General features: G+C 39.6%; 1 protein-coding gene across 1 annotated transcript in view; it reads right to left on the reverse strand.

Annotated features, from left to right (window-relative positions):
- ATP8A2 (ATPase phospholipid transporting 8A2) overlaps positions 1-17,125 on the reverse strand; it is a gene marked incomplete at its 5' end in the record, with an annotated part of 553,717 nt that overhangs the window by 261,219 nt on the left and 275,373 nt on the right. Inside the window, one exon of the mRNA XM_081046135.1 lies at positions 15,316-15,488. Coding sequence (XP_080902261.1) covers positions 15,316-15,488 — 173 coding nt within the window. The remainder of the gene's footprint in view (positions 1-15,315; positions 15,489-17,125) is intronic.

A 17,125-nucleotide genomic window follows, 5' to 3' on the forward strand; every position in this document is an offset into this window, starting at 1 on the left:
GGGCCGTGCTGATCTGCTCCCCCTGCTGCCGCCATGTCTCCGGGACAGACCAGGAGCCGCAGGTGTTTGGCAGGAAATGTTTTGTAATACACACCTTTCATTCATTCCTCTTATTTGCAGATAGATTTCATTTGGATTTTCATCTCACTGAACATAATGTGACCTACATTTGAAATAATCCTTAGTTGAATTTCAAATTTGCTGGAAGAGCCACAGAAAAAGTACTCAGGTATAAACAGGAAAAAATTATGAATCACTAACAATTACCAGATTCAGGTCGGGCTTTTCTAGAATCTTGACTGACAATCTCAATTCAGGACAATGAGGTGTATTTTTTTATTTTTCCATATAATACCTTCATAAAAGCTATAGCACTCAAAATAATACTGATTACCTTCAGGAGTTTGAAAAGCGGGCTGATATAAATTTATTCTAAATCAATATCCTTTCATACATACAGACAGATATGCTTGAACAGTATAATGCATATAAATGGGTGAAGACTTCTAAGCCAATAAAACATACCTTTTAGCCCTATGAAACACAGCATACTTGAGAATGATGAAGTTTGTTACATAGAGTTAGTTGCAAAATGCCTTTCAAGTTGTAAAGAGAAGAAGCAATTTCTGCTTTTTAAAACTAACTTCGAAACTGAAATATGGAAATAAACTAACAAAGCTGGGAACTTAGCAAAAGAGAAACAGACATCATTTTGGCAAAGGAAGGAATTCTGTACAATAATCACCATCTATATTTTTAGGGATTAAGTTGCTAAACTTACCTTGAGACAAAATATATCAAGTTAATCAGGATAGTTTTAAGGGAAGATTGGTATGGTAAACTAAATACAGTATTAAATTTTTAGTGCCATAAAGATATTCCTTACTTTTGCTTTTGCTTTTTATCAGACGAAATAACTTATCCCTTGTTGGAATGGCAAAATTTTAAATACGAAGCATTCCCAGGTTTATTTTGCGAGAGATTCTTTTTAAAATTATCATCTCTTACTCATGCAATTGGTTGGACCTATTATTCACCTGCTTCTTTCCAATCCTTTTATATATACAAACTCAGAACTGATTAAGACAGCTCTAGCTGATTAAAAACAGCTATAGTGAGGATTTTATTAAACCTAAGCTTAGTCAGCTCAGGTTGGCATAACAAAATACCATAGACTAGGTGTCTTAAACAACAGAAACTTTCTTTATCATAGTTCTGGAGGCTCGAAGTCCAAGGTCGGGTGCTGGCCTATTTGGTTTCTGGGGAGACCCTCCCTCCCGGCTCTCAGATGGCCGCCTTCTGGCTCTGTGCTCACAGGGCAGACGGCTCTCCGGTGTCTCTTATTATAAGGACACTAATCCTAATGGATCAGGGCCTCCCCCTTATGACCTCATTTTACCTTAATTACACCTCCTAAAGACTCTATTTCTGCATACAGTCACACTCTGTTTCCACTTAGGAATTTTAGGAGGGCACAACTAAGTCTGGAACACTCAGTATGAGGTTTACTTTCATTATGTCTTTTGTCTTGGACAAAAAACTAGGGGCATCACTTAGATATTTTTCATGTATCATCTAGTCCCTTCCTTAAGAGTTCCAGCAAACCCATGCCATTGGCCTTGCTGCAGGGAGCTTGTGGATCCCAGCCGGAACAGGCCTAACACTTAGCAAGGGAGTCTGGCCTCAGCCAAAGCCTTATCTCTCGGTCACCTTGACGCAGAGATTGAGTTCCAGGGAACGCTTCACCTTCCCCAGCATTTCCCCCATCCTGACGGCCGGTCCTGCGTGTGCACCTGTGCAGAGGGGTTTCCTACAAGGCTGGGACTCCAGGCCCAGTATTCTAGAGGCAGCAACACTAACTAATGAAGATCATCTCACACCTTGAAGGTGAGGACCTCACCGTTCTGTGCAATCTGAGAGGAGTTCAAGATTCCTTTCCTAACGAGCGAACTGCTCCAACAGCTCAGGCTCACAAACCTGCAGTGAAACAGCAGCCAGATAAATACATCTGATTGAAGCAAAACAAGTCGATACAGGATAGTACCTAGTTTGAGAGGCTACTTACAGACTACTTTGTGTGTCAAGAAAATCAACACTGAAAAGGAAGTGCCTCCTGAAAATCAACTACAAAGCATCTGCATTTCCTCCAGCAGTAAGAAAGGGTGACACATTTGTCCTGTGAAGGAAGATGATAACTTCATCTAGTACCCTAGATGGCTTCAGTAGTGTTGCATATCCCTTCTAACATCTTTTCCTTCTGAAAGTCGGCCTGCTTCGTGTGAGAGGAAAGCATCGGCCTCTCCCCCTGTTTAAAAACTTCCATCCGCTGCTACAAGATGCAAAGGGAACTCACCTTCTTCAGAAAACTTGTGGCTGGACCAACTCCAAAAATAAAAGCTGGAGCTTGCACTGTATGACATTTACTTTTCAATCAATTCTCAGCTTCTACATGTGTTCTAAGGTCATATCATGTTTAGGCTTTTTCCCCACCAGAATGTAAGCTAAGGGAGACTGAGTATGTATCTTTGAGTCTTTCTCTCTTTTTCATCCTGTAGCAACACACACCACAGCGACGGATCAAAAATGGGCATTCCATAAATGCTAGTTATAAAGTAAATAACTAAGGAGGCATCTTCTACAGCTGCAGACAGACTGGCACTGGGGGAGCCTGGAATCAGGGGGCACCCACCTGCACCAGACCTGGAGATTGTGCAGCACCTTGAAATTCTGAAATGAATTCCCCCTCCAGTGTCCCCTCTGACATGGCCTGTCTTACAGGGAGTCTTAACATCTCCCCCATCCTACCAACTGCAATAACATACAGTCAATAAGAGTTACTGGTTTTAACTCTTTAACGACTATGAATCTGGATAGCGGTCCATCGCAGAGTCTGGAATTTTGGTCCAACAGTTGTTTGGAACCCCTATTGTGTGTCAGACACAGGCTCCCACCCTGGTTGAGGCCCTTGCTGTAGCTAAATTGAAGAGCCGTAAGGGGCTCACACCTCACGTACATATTCCCGTTCCAACTTCACACGGCTCCCTTCCTAACACAGTCAAGCTCTCTTCATCCGCTCAGAACACCTGAGCCCCTCACCTTCACCTTCAAAGTCTTTCCTCATGGACTCTGGAGTTAGACTATGGAGTTCAAACCAGGGATCTGCTCTTTAAAGCTACAGGACCCCGGAAGGCCTTCGGTCCTCTGCGCCTTGGTTCTCTACACTATAAAATGAAAGTAATCTGTTGGTTCTCTCTAGGACCCCTTCGAGGATTCTAAGAGGCAGGAGATGTTAAGTGCTTACAGGGAGCCTGGACACAGTGATAATCTGAGCATTAGTGTCGTTATTACTAGTATTTCCCACCAGACACCCATCACGTGGAGCTCACTACACTCCCTCATCTTTTAGACATTTGCAGCGCTTCGCACGCATTGTGACTTCCGCTACCATGTGTCAAAGCCGGGCCTTCCCATCACACTGAGCCCTCTGGCAGCAGTGGTTGTGCCGTTTCTGCGTATTCATCAACCTGAATCAGTAGACACTTGGGCCACACTGAAGGGCAGGGCAGTCCTGCGAGCTGCGTGGCGGGCATGGTGCAGTTATCTGCTCAATCACACTGACACCAGTTTATTCTACAAAAATAACAGGATCAAACCCATCAGACAAAACAGATCTTAAGTAGGCCTAGAAGATGTTTAAAAGTCCTCTTTTTTTCTCCACGCCATTATCTAAACACACGTGACACTCAATCCAAAGAAATCTTTAACTCAAGCCTGTCTTAAGTAAAAATACAGAATTGCAAGACACCAGACAGAATCACACTGGAAATTCTTGGTAGTTTTGAAATAAAGGAAACACAAACAGGACCACAGCAAACCCCTACCTTATTTTTTTAACTTCTCTGGTAATAAATATTTTAAAATTTCGTGAAATGTTGGTACCAGCCCTAATGTGTTCATTATTTATTATTAGGAAGTAGCTATGTTTACACTTACATGGGTTAATATACAATTATGTCTATACAGCAATATAAATTTGGATCCCAAGTGTCATTAAATAAATTAATGTCATTCAACAACATTTAATTTTTCCTTTTTTATAAAAGACTTCACTGCCTCCTAGCCTAATCTTGTAAATTTGATCATTGAAAATGCGTATTTTAATGTGAAGCATCAGGGTTTGAAAAAATATGGAACATATATCTATACTCATATGTGAAATTATCTACAAATGAGCATATGTATTCCTTCACTGTTGTTATTTTCTGTTCTAGGAAAGTATTTCAGTATTAGTCATCATGATTTTCTAAAGAGAAAATAAGAAGTTAAGGTTCAATTATCTGTAAATAGACAAAATACTGTGATAGCATAGGAGTCCTAATTTCTCAAGCTTTAATACCGTCAAACAACACTATCCATTAAAACAAATAAAAGTATGGAAAAATGCACCAATGATTGACAGATGGTTTTAACTCGGCACTTGTATATTTGTGAAAGGATTATCTTCAAGCTGGTATATTTACTTTGGTCTTTAATGACTGGTATGTCCGAGTGGGGAAAGGATATCACTATGAATAACTGCTTAGTAAGAGAAAAATGCATGCTCTGTTTTTCTCAGATGACCCAGGTGTCAAGATTTTGAGGGGATGGCGGGGGAGAGAGTGGCTTTCTGTCTGTCTGTCTGTCTGCCTGCCTCTCCCTCATTTGCTGGCCTGTCAGGAACTAAGCCACTGGAGACAGTTCAGCCCTGCAACTCTGACAGAGCTCTGTTAGCTGATTAACCAGAAACAACAGAAACCAAATCTTTCAGCAGAAGCTCTCAGTCTCTGCTGACCCGGCAAAGCTCTACAGATGACAGTGGTAATAAAGCTTAGAAATCGCCAGTCATAAAACTCAAACCAACCCAGCCCAGGCTTCCAAGACTTGGCAACTTACATTAGCTCCATCAAACTGACATATCTCCTGGGGACAATTTACATGTAGCTCTAAGTGGGACTAAATATAAGTATAATATCAAGAATTCTGAAAAACAAAACACTGGAACGCTCCTCTCTTGTCATCTGTTTCCTCTCTAAAGTGAACCGAGTAAGAAACTGAATGGGAGAGGCTCAAAGCAAAGAGGCCTTCCTACCTTTGTGACATTCATGGACCTAGAAGACAGCACGCTAAGTGAAATAAGCCGGTCACAAGAGGACAAATACTGCACGATTCTGCTTGTATGAGGCATCTAAGATAGTCAGAGGCATAGAGGTAGGCAACAGAACGGCGGTTACCAGGGGGTGAGGGAAAGGGAAAATGCGGAGCGATTGTTCAATGGCTATAAAGTTCCAGTTATAATAAGTTATAATAAGAGGAGTACAATGCCTGTAGTTGGCAATGAGGTACTGTGCACTTCACAATTTATTAAGAGGGTAGATCTTATGCTAGGTGTTCTTATAATGTCAGAAAAGAAAAGAAGGAGGAGGAGGAGAAGACGAAGAAGAATAAGGAGATGAAGATGATGATGATGAAGAAGAAAATAAAAACAAACCCAAAGGAACACAAGGAAACTTTTGGAGGTGATAGACATGTTTATTATCTTTGGGATTGTGGTGATGGCAGTCCAAACTAACCAAATTGAATATGTTAATTATGTGCCTTATTTGGACTAAAATGGAGAAGGCTGCAATCCATCTGTAGTTGCTAACAGTGACCCTGGTGCTTCATGTTCAAAATGGAGGACAGGAAAGCTTCCAGGGTAGTGTGCTCCTTATAGTTTTCAGAGTCATACGAGGAATACTGGCTGTCAAAATCAGGAAAGCAAAAGCACCAATAATTCAGGAGTTGATAAATAAGAGAAGGTGTCAGATGTATAGACAGGAAAATGGAAAACCTAATGTTCTTTGAGACCAATTAACGTAAGAGCTATTTTGCATACTTTCAATCAGCAAGGTGTCAATGTTATTGGGAGAAGTGGAATTTTCTCCTAATCAAAGTTAGCGTGACACCTTGTACTAATGAAACACATTCTGAAATACTTCATAGGAGAAAAGAACTGAAAGCGCTTTAAGTGCAAATACCATCAGAAGGCAAGGCTTGGGGACATAAATATTCATGACATATTCCACGTGTTTAATTAAGCTCTATTCCTGACTCTTCCCTTTCTGGTTTGTTTTCCTAACAGGAAAGATGCCAACTATCATGAGCTTCCACTTCAGAATTTTGGACCCACAGTTTGACCTAATATTATCCTGTTTCATTTGGCAAACAGTATTGTCAAAAATGACATGCACCGATGAATTAATCATTCACGAAAGGGGGGGAGGGAAAAACACAGGGAAAAAACTTGGAAAGCGGCATGTCTGTGAGCTCTTCTGGCCTCTCATATGGGTCCCAGTGTGTTGAAAGGAGAAGAGTGGATGGATAGAAGATCATGCAGAGCCTGTCACCATAATTATTAGAGTAATGTTGTCCATTTTATATCTGAGCTTCTACCCAGGCACACAGGTGTGAAGATCATCAACTGAAGGGAACTGAAACCACATTTCAGAACTGTTCCAAAGGACAGTTCTACTAAAGAAGACAAGTCATAGAACACCAATTTTATAACCAACACCCCAAAATTTCCCAAGAGATGTGTTCCCAGTCACTCAGCATATTGTTATAGAACAAACCCTATTATTAACTGGCCCCTGGTAGATATTTCTGTCATGTTATCATGCCATACATGCCATCTTTTAATTTTAATTACTTAGAGCACTTTTTTTTTAAATCTATTTTTCAATTACACTTGACATATAATAATATATTAGTTCCAGGTATACCACATAGTGATTAGACATTTATATCCCTTATGAAGTGATCACCCCATTAAGTCTGGGGTGATACATAATTACATAATTATTACAATGTTATTGACTATATTCCCTATGTCCTGCAGATTTTCTTAAAAGAGAGCTTCCCAGATTCTCAATCTTATACTAAAATATTTGCCTATATTTTACCACGTGTACTACATCTCCCTGCCAAATTATTTTGCTAGTTCAGGACAAAGCAACAAAGTGGACAGCTTAATTTAGTTTTCCATTTCTCACCTGGAGGAGTTACATATAAATAGAGATAATATATAACTTTTAGCTGGAAGGAAATAAAAAAATCAGAAATCCCTACTAGTCAAAAGTTAATCTTGCAAAATGATTGGTGTAAATTATTTCCTGCAATAGTCATTTAAGATGAAAATAGTCCTTCACTTCCAAACATAAGTCCTCATCAAAATTAGCTTTGATTTCAAAAAGTTTCACAATTTTTTTTCCCCTAAGCTAGAAATAATTACCTAGAAAGGGATTCTTTTTTCTACTTTAGACTAATACTCCAAGTCTCCAATATGCCGGTCTTTACAATGGTTACCATAAGCCATTTTTCATATGGTACAAAATTGACATCAATAGAATTTTCATTCTAGAGAAATACTGGTAAAACCTGTGGATGATAAAACATTTTTAAACCTTGGGCTTTTGAAAATTACTTTCATTAAGCATTAGATCTGAGCACATTCATCTTTAGCAGAGTAACAATAAGGTCAGTTAGGACCAAATAAATTGCTGTAATCATTCAAATAATGGCATTCATTTTAGGCTAAACAAACAAACAAACAAACAAAACCTTCTCAAAAATAAAGTCTACTTTAATTGCGTTCAATCAACAAATGGGCAAACACACGCTATGCCGTAGTACAAACAACCCAAGGATAGGCTTACAACTTTGACAAGTTAATACTCTCTGGGATAAAATGTCAAAGGAGGAAGCTGACTTATAGCTAAACATGTATGATGCTGAGGTATCACATCATGAAAGAAACTGAAGAAAAGTTTTATTTTTGCAAGTGTATGATTGGAACCCTACCAATGTGGAGGCCAACTAAAACACGATCGGTGGTACAATTCTAATTAGTGTGTCTGAACTCTGTTTTGATATGATTCTTGTGCGTGGTTCACAGGCTGAAAGATACCACACACAAAATACATAACGTTCTGAGATTTCCCATGATCCATCATGCCTCATTAATGTACAAAGCTAAGCTGCAGCTAAGATTAGAAGGGCCGGTTCTGTTCTATGCTAAGTAGTCTAAAGGTAGGACAGATGTACAGGTTTGGGGATGCAGTCTAACTGAGTCAGAGGCTTAAGAGGATCTTGAAAATGGCTATAAGATTAAGCCAGCTCTGGGAAGGATATAATGTCAGTGCCTTAAAATGCTGGGCATTTTTATTCAGTAGGTCAGTCCGTGTTGATTTCCTTTTAGATTCTGCTCATATAAGTACCACAAAATAATCTCTCAACAGCTCCCTTCTCTTGGTAAGGCTATGATTACTAACCAGAGGAGAACACATTCGTCCCAGCAGGAAGTAAACTACTGACCACATCTCTCGCATTCTAAGCAAAAAAACTTCATTTTCTTAGGTAAAGGGCAAAAACCCTTTTGCAAATTTCTATGTTGCTTACTCTTGAATCCATTCATATTTTATGGAAATCAAGTGTCTTTGCAAAGATTTTGCTATAAAAATCCTACACTGATGTTTGTAACAGTAAACAAACAAACCCTCAATTAACTGGAATATCCAATAACTAGAAATAAATTAAACTAATTACTGTGTTTTCACATAGCAGAACACGATGAAGCTTTTTAAAATATATATATCTTCTATTACTATTTTACATAGAAACTGTTTATAGCCTTTTCACTTCACATATTGTGACCGGTCTAACCCTCTTCCACTAAAACATATTCAAACCGAAGGAGGTCTAGATTTAAACACGAAATGCTAACAGTGAGTGATGAACTCTCGTGGGTGGGGTTGTGAATTCTGTTTTCTTTCTTCTTGCTTATCTGTATTTTCTAACTTTTCTACAAGAAATATAAATCACTCTCCGAGTTAGAAAAATAAACACAAAAAGTTTTTAGGAACATTCATGCTGCCCGCTCTGCCTCTTGCCTGTCTTTAATTCTGTGGTATCACAGTAGGTTTATACATGTTTATCTTTGAGTCTACCCTGAAAGACAGAAGTCTAAACACATCCGAGAAAATAAATGATGCCCTTCTGAAACCCTTAATTTGCACATCCAGTGGTGTTTTCCTTTCACTCCATCTCCCGCCCGGGGACATACAGCCATAAATCATGTCTGCAAAGTGGGGCATGGGGCGGGGGGGGGGGGGGGGGCGTGAGCATCACCTGTGTTTGCCGGGAGCTGTGGTGGGGCCATCCACCAACTTCCTCACAAGGGACCCTGATGATTCTTTCATGACTCTTTTCATGATACGCATTAACTTTTACATTTTCGGGATGGTTTCAAGAGGTCAAAGTCCCACCCCTGCATCTGCACCTACAAAATGTATCTCTATTTTGACAAAAATACCTTCAAAGAAAAAGGAAAAATGAGAAAAGTGAAAGATGGTCATTCTAAGTAAAGGAAAACAGGGAAGAGGGAACAGACCTCCTTCTTGAATAAATCAAAAGTGGTTTATACATTTTCTACGTGACTTTTACCCCTTTGGAGAATGACAAATGCTACAAGACTCTATGCTAAATAGGTTTCAACAAATTCTACAGCTTAAAAAAATACGTTAAAAGCAAAAACTTTTGTTAGAAACTCCAAGTACTACCAGTAATGAACATGTGACTATGAATTAGCTGGTACAGCCAACCACGTGACTTCAAAGGGGAGGTCCTGACAGTCTTCAGATCTCGGATAAAAGGCTAAGGTTTCCTTTACTAGCTGGAGCCATGGGCTAGAGGAGAGAATTTTTCTGAGGCCTTTATTTCCCCATTTATTAAAACAAAGACAATACTTATTGAGGATCAACAAATTAAGAGACCACAATTTCTGAGCTCAATCCAATAGTTGCTGATATGGTTTAGTCTCTCTACAAGTTCCTTAGATAGAACGTCATACCTGTGAGGTGACTAGAAGGCTCTGGCAACTCAGAAGAGAGTGGGGAAGGCCAGAAGAACGATAAAACGCACAGTTGAGGTGGTTGTAAACTGAGGCTAACTCAGTTTACATATTTTCAATGCAAGTTTCGCAAAGATTGTCAGTGTGAAAAAGTCCCAGATGTAGATGGACCCATGGTTCTGGAGGTTCAAGAAAGGGGTTGTGCTGGATACGCAGCCTGGAGAAGTCATCTGTGCTCTCAACCCCAACGATTCACGAGAATCACGTGGGGAGTTTGCAAAATGCCTAGAGTTCTGATCTCATTGTTGTGGGGTAGGGCCTGGCAATCAGGATTGTTTCCACTTGTTTTCTTTCAACAGAGATTTCATGCAAATGATTGAAACTTTCATTCAACATTGCATTCTTTTCGTTCAACAATCTTTTCATTTAAATGGATGGACTCTTTTTTTCATGAGTTTATATTTTTAAGGTAAAGGTCACAAAACATAAAACTACCCATTTTCAAGTTGTAACAATTCAGTGGCATTTGGTATATCACAGTGTTGGGCAACCCTCACCTCTATCTAGTTCTAAAACAGCTCTGTCACCCCCAAAGGAAACCCTGTACCAATTAAACAGTTGTTCCCCATTCCTCTTCCTTCTAGCCCCTGGCAATCACTCATCGGTTTTGTCTGAACAGATTTGCTTATTTTGAATATTTCCTATGAATATAATCATATGTGGTCTTTTGTGACTGGTTCCTTTTACTAGGTAAGTTTTTGAGGTTCATCATGTTGTAGTATGTATGAGTATTTCATCCCTTTTTTTAGGGCTGAATAATAGTCTATCACATGAACATACAACACTTTGTTTATCCATTCATCCACCAATGGCCACTTGGGTTGTTTCCTCCTTTTGACTACCGTAAATAGTGCTGTAATGAACATACACACACAAGTATTGGTTTGATTACTTGTTTTTCATTCTTTTGGGTGTATACCTAGGAGTGGATTTGCTGGGTTATAAGGTAATTCCATGTTTAACTTTCTGAGAAAGAAAACTGTATAGAGTTCTCCAGATGCTTCAATATAAAGCTGGTATTGATAATCACTAGTAGAAGGCAAACAAGGCCATAAGAACAGATGGAATGCACGAGGGAGAGGACCGAAAATAGGGAGACACACGACTAGGGAGAAGACAGAAACAGAAGAGAATCCAAGGGGGAGCCATCGACACCAAATGCGGAGGAAGACTCAAGAAAGAAATTGAGAGTCTGCTGTATATGGCAAGATGGGAGCTACTGGACACTTGGGGTCTGCTAGCTTCACCGAGGGCCTCGTTCAAGGAGTTGGGGTATACGTGAGATGCAAAGAAGTAGGGGAGAGGCAAGTTCTATAATATACTCAAACTCATTATTGGCTCTTAAACAGCAAAGACCATGTCTGGCCTCTCTATTCTCCCATGACACCTAGGAACGTACAATGCAAATATCAAGCCCTCAATAAAAATCTTATTGGACTAACCCACTCATACCTCATCAAATAACGTGTCGGTGTGTCTGCCAGACAGAGCAGTAAACTGCAGCAGAGGACTGACTGGTAACTGTGCTGCTGCCAATATTAAGACCTTTCCAGGATTTTAACCACATGGAAAATATTTGGGTGTACCATTGTCCAATTAGCAAAATTATCTCATTCTAATCTTAGCACACTATTTAACAAAGTCTTACATTTGCCCTCTTTTCACTACCTAAAAAATTGCTGCAGTTTAAAAGTACTAATCCATTTTTACACAACAGTTGCCAGTCTCTGCATCAGTACTTATGGGAGACAATGCTGCCTGACTGCACTGAAAAGTTATTTTCTGAAATAAATGATCTTCTTCTATGATTAGAGAAAAGGGTAACTTTTACAGCTATTACCTTTGAAAGATGAAAGGTGAGTGTTAAGGTCAACTTTATGTTTGAAGTCACATATTAAATTTAACTTAAGTTTAAATTCTTAGTGACTAGTAAGGACAACTGCAGTACACAAGCGCTTTTTTTTTCTTAATATGTGTTAAAATTAAAAAAAAATTAAGTGTGAGACCAGCCAAGAAATGTCTCCTAGAGCGGTAAGTGCTGCATTATCTGGATTCTTTTTCTCAATTAGTGCTTCTATTTTGTAGACAATAACAGTATTTAATTTGAAATTTCCTCTTTCTGTGCCAATTCCAGTTTGAACCCCTTCCTGGGAAGGCTTTAAGTGTACAGCTTTATGTGACACACAAAGCTCTCTGAAAGCAGCCAGAGTAAGAAGGGGAAAAAGATGTTTTTCTTTCGTATCAAGCACCTGGCAGGAAAACAGCATGTAGGGCCTGGAAGGCATTCCTGCCTCTCCCCTGAGAGTCCGAATGGACTCGTTTTGATTTCCCTTTGAAAAACTATGAGGTTAGAGCACATTTGCTTTGATTTACAGTTTACCAGACTTTTCCGTGTTGTTTCTTGTTGTTTCTGCTGCTGTTGCTCATTTCTGCTCACTGACAAGTGCCTGAGGGCTCCTTGAACAACGTGGCCGTTGGCAGGGAGAGTGGCTTTCTCACCATGGCTCGGGGTTTTGGGTGGGACAGTAACAATTTCTGGTGCTGAGGACCTCACAGAAGCCAGGAATCACCTATGCAGCAACTTCACCACATAGGCACCAAGGGGAAAATATGAGGAAAAAGTACCTCCCCACAACTCTTTCTATCCTTCTTGCCATTTGCCTGTCCCTCATCTAAGCTGCCCAAATGGAGCCCTGGGAAGAAAGTACAGTATCAGCTGTTTGAAAAAGAGAGCTTGTTAGATCTGACACCAAAACACAAGGGACAAAAAAAAAAAAAGAACAAACAAACTGGACTTCGAGATTAAAATCTTTGGTGCTGCGAACTATACCATCAAGAAAGTGAAAACACAACCTACAGAATGGGAGAAAATATCTGTAAATCATATATCTGACAAGATACTTGTATCCAGGGTACATAAAGTACTGTTACAACTCAGTAATTAAAAATAATCCAATTTAAAAAAGTGCAAAGGATTGAATAAACATTTCTCCAAAGAAGATACACAAATGACCAATCAGCACATGAAAACATGCTCGACATCATTAGCCATCAGAGAAATGCAAATCAAAACCACAATGAGATACCACTTCACACCCACTGGGCTAACCAATCGAAAAGAGCGATAATTACAAGTGTTATCATGGATGGAGAGAAAGTGGAACACTCACACATTGCTGGTGGGAACATAAAAGGGTGTAGCCACTTTAAGAACCAATATAACAGTTCCTCAAAAGGGTAGACATAGGGTCACCACCTGACCCCAGCACCTCAAGAAATGAAAACACATGTCTACACAAAAACTTGTACATGAATCTTCACAGCAGCATTACTCATAATAGTCAAAAAGTATAAACAATTCAAAAGTTAATCAAAATGAATAAATAAAATGTGGTATATCCATACGATGGAATATTATTCAGCTATAAAAAGGAATGAAGTACTGATACATCCTACAACCTGGATGAAACTTACGCTAAGTGAAATAAATCAGCCAGAAAAAGACCACATCTCACGTGACTGTATTCATATGAAATCCCGAATAAGCAAATCTATAGTGACTAGCAAGGACATTGGTGGTTGTTTAGTACTTAGAGGTGGGGGTGGGGTGGAGGGTGGGGATTGACTGATAATGGATAAGAGAGTTTCTTTTGGGGGTGAGTAAAATATTCTAAACTTGGTTGTAGTGACGGTTACAAAACTGCCTATACTAAAAGCCATTGAACTATAGACTTTAAATGGGTGAAGTGTATGGTATGTGAATTATATCTCAATAAGTTGTTTAAAAAAGAGAGAGGGAGGCCATCACAAAAACAGGATCATGGTACTTTATTTCCAGATGCTCTGGTCTTTCTTCACTATCCCAGGCTCCCTCATAGCTGTACAAGTTTCCCGACTTAAAAGGAACAAAAGGTTCTCATTTATTGTTTCAAATACATCTGAATTTGTTCCTCACCCCCAGGGTCCTTGAACATCCTACAACCACAGGCACAAAAGCAACATTCCTTTCACCATGGAAGCTCCACGGCTCAGCCACTCCAGCCCCCCTCAGCCTTTGGTGGCATGTTACACATTGAGAAACGAGATCAGGACAGCAGAATAAAATGACAGAGAATTATCGTTATGTGAAGACAGACAATTCAGGGTTCTGGGTTGGGAGGTGTATTTGTGGGGAAATGAGAACAGATTCTTTGGTTTCGGGTAGGAACCGGTGGGGGGGGGGGGAGGATGGGCAGCAAGGCTGAGAAGACCTGGGAGAGACAACTGTCTTGAAGTCAGGGCTGTGGGTTTTTGCTCAGACTTGCTGGGTATCCCAAACAGGCAGTGTTGTGAGAGGTGTGGGTAGAAAGAGAAGCACGGCAGATGATGTCACTAGGCAGAAACGGCAAAGCCATCTTATCAACATGACAACTGGTTATTCTAAAGGGACATTGCTCAAACCCACAACAGGCGTTCTTTAAAGACGAATGCAGCGAGGACGTTAAAAGTATTCTGGTAACTGGCTTCTGAGATAATATCAAGGAAAGCAATGTAAAAATGAAAAACAAGGTATAAAAGTGTGTAACCATAACATACAAGAGCAGGCACAGATGAGATCATTAATCCAGTAATATGCATTACAGAGCATTTAATCCTGTACCAAGTATTATCTGAGCACGGTGCTTTCAGAAATGGAAAGCTCTCTCTCCTCTCACCTTTCAAGTTATTTACTGAACCACTGAGGTGGTGCCACTCAGCTCCCTAGTAGTTAATTTTCTTTATAATTCTGACTTTCAAATCTCTATCGGAACTGGACTTCATATGGCCAGTAGTCAATGGGATGTAACAACACCCACCCTAAAAGCCTTCCCAGATTTCATGAAAAGCCAACAAAGCCTTCCAGTTAGATCTTAACACAAAAACTGGCATAGCAGGGACCCGACCAACGCTCCTTGTTGAAGAATAAATACCCACTCTACTTCAGAAAAGAGGCGCCCAAATCCCACAGGTTCTGGAAGTTGAGCTCGGCCATCCAGAACCAAGGAAAAAGCAGGTAGTAGGACCCGTCGAACTTCCCACACCGACTTGAGGCAGAGTTTTTCCAGTTTATCCCCCATTGTGACTCTGACTGAAGAATCTGGCTCTTCTTTAATCTTCTCAGAAGACAATAAACAAACCACAAATATAAAAACCACTACACTGCCTTCCATGAAATCTGTGAATAGGCAGTTAAATTTGTATTTTGGTTTTGCCTGTTTTACACAACTTTCCCCCTAGAATTCCTGTGCATTGACTTCTTTTCTATACACACAAGATCCAGACACATCAGAACATGAATGTCACACACCTACCTGCAGCAGATGACAGCTTTACAGGAGAGCGCCAAGTCCAGGAAGCTTCTTCTGACCTCAAAGGACAGCGCGTACTTCAGGGTGTGGCCATCGATGATGAGGGCCACGTCGTTCTCCTTGCCCAACAAATTTCCAAGGTCAGTGCAGTGCTGCGTAATGGCTGCCCGGGTCGCCTGAAACAACAGTCGGGGGGAGGGGAGGTCACGTTTTTGTGCGTTTCATATATCAAAACCAGAACAGAAATCAAAAGTAAGTTCCTTGAAGTGAGAACGTGGCCATTCTAATGTACATACATAGACAGAGTTCAGTTTGGTATAGTTATACATCAAAATTTCATTGGACTGCTCTCTAGGTCTATTTTATTTGTGACAACATCCCCATAGCGATATGTGCATTGGATATTTATAATAACCCATCCTGGTTGCAGTCTACAGTTCACAGAGAGCATCCAAATTCTTCTCTAGTGGATCTTTAATTGCTAAGGTCCTCATCACTGTCTTTCTCTCCCCTCCTTTATATTATATACACTTTACTCTCGGTGCCCCTATAAACTGCATATAAATAAAGGTGCTTTCTGGGGGTGGAAAAAACACTGCGGGAACTTAAATGGCAAATGTTTCTCGGTTTGCATGAGGTAACATTTAAAGCATTCAAAAGATACGAGGCAATATGAAAATAACACAAAGGATTAATTTATAGTCTCTGCTGAGATCTTCAGACTAAACCATTTCTCTCCACATAGCATCAGAGTAAGAAACAAACTGATTGTCTTTTCATGTTACAGAAAATATCTAATCAAATTAAACTGCCAATACCTTTTAAAACATTACCACCAGCCTAAGTAAGTACCTGGGTGTGATGTCTATTATCAGTTGGAATTAAACCATAGAATCATTCTTAGGATTTTGTATATATCTCTATTTTTGCATCCAGCACAATTCTATATTGTATACGTACATGTCCATATTATGTAACTATATACTGGTATGCTTTTCCTACTCATTCGTAAGCTCAAAGAGGACTGTGTCTTATGTATCACTGTATGTCTCTCCCCTAACAAAATGCCTGGCATATGATAGGTATGCAGCATATATTTGCTGAATAAATAAATGTCACTTAAAAAATTAAAATTAAAAAATGATGCTCTGATCCGGTAAATTTATGACTACGAATAAGATGTCTGGTTCAAATATAAGAATGCAATTTTTGGCTCATAATAAAAAAAATCTGGTTTAAGTTAATCAGGGAAGTACAAAAGTCTGCTGAAATTATTTTGTCTGGACGAGTATCCTTTGGCTATTAAGTTACATTTACATGTAATTTATCATGTAATAACATAAATTACAGTCTTAAAAGAAATAATTCGAATGAACAGGAATCCGTCTAGCGCTCGTTAAATTGAGGACCAGCTACCAACAGGAAGTGAGAGACACGTTCTATTGTCTTACTACTTAGTTTTCATTTCTCAACAAGAGACAGTGGTGATATCAGAAAGGCACGGCTATTTTAAGGCATGGCTGTGGTCTAGAGTTCTGTTCTGTGCTCAGATAGCCTGGGGTCTAGTGCCAAGTTTCCACTTATTACTTTTGTGACCTTGGGCAAATTACTTAACCTCTTTAAATTGCAATTTTCTCCGATGTAAAATGGAGCTGAGAATATTTATTTGATAGCACTTCTGTTATGAATAAATGAGCTCAACAATGTAACCTGCTTCGTAGCACTGGGCTTGGCACACAGTAAGCACTCAGTCAAATCCATTCTTCTTCCATGACTATTTATTCATTAAGAATTTCCTATGTCAAAGGAAATA

This window comes from Rhinolophus hipposideros (genome assembly GCF_964194185.1).
Source record: "Rhinolophus hipposideros genome assembly, chromosome: 4".
NCBI lineage: Eukaryota > Metazoa > Chordata > Mammalia > Chiroptera > Rhinolophidae > Rhinolophus > Rhinolophus hipposideros.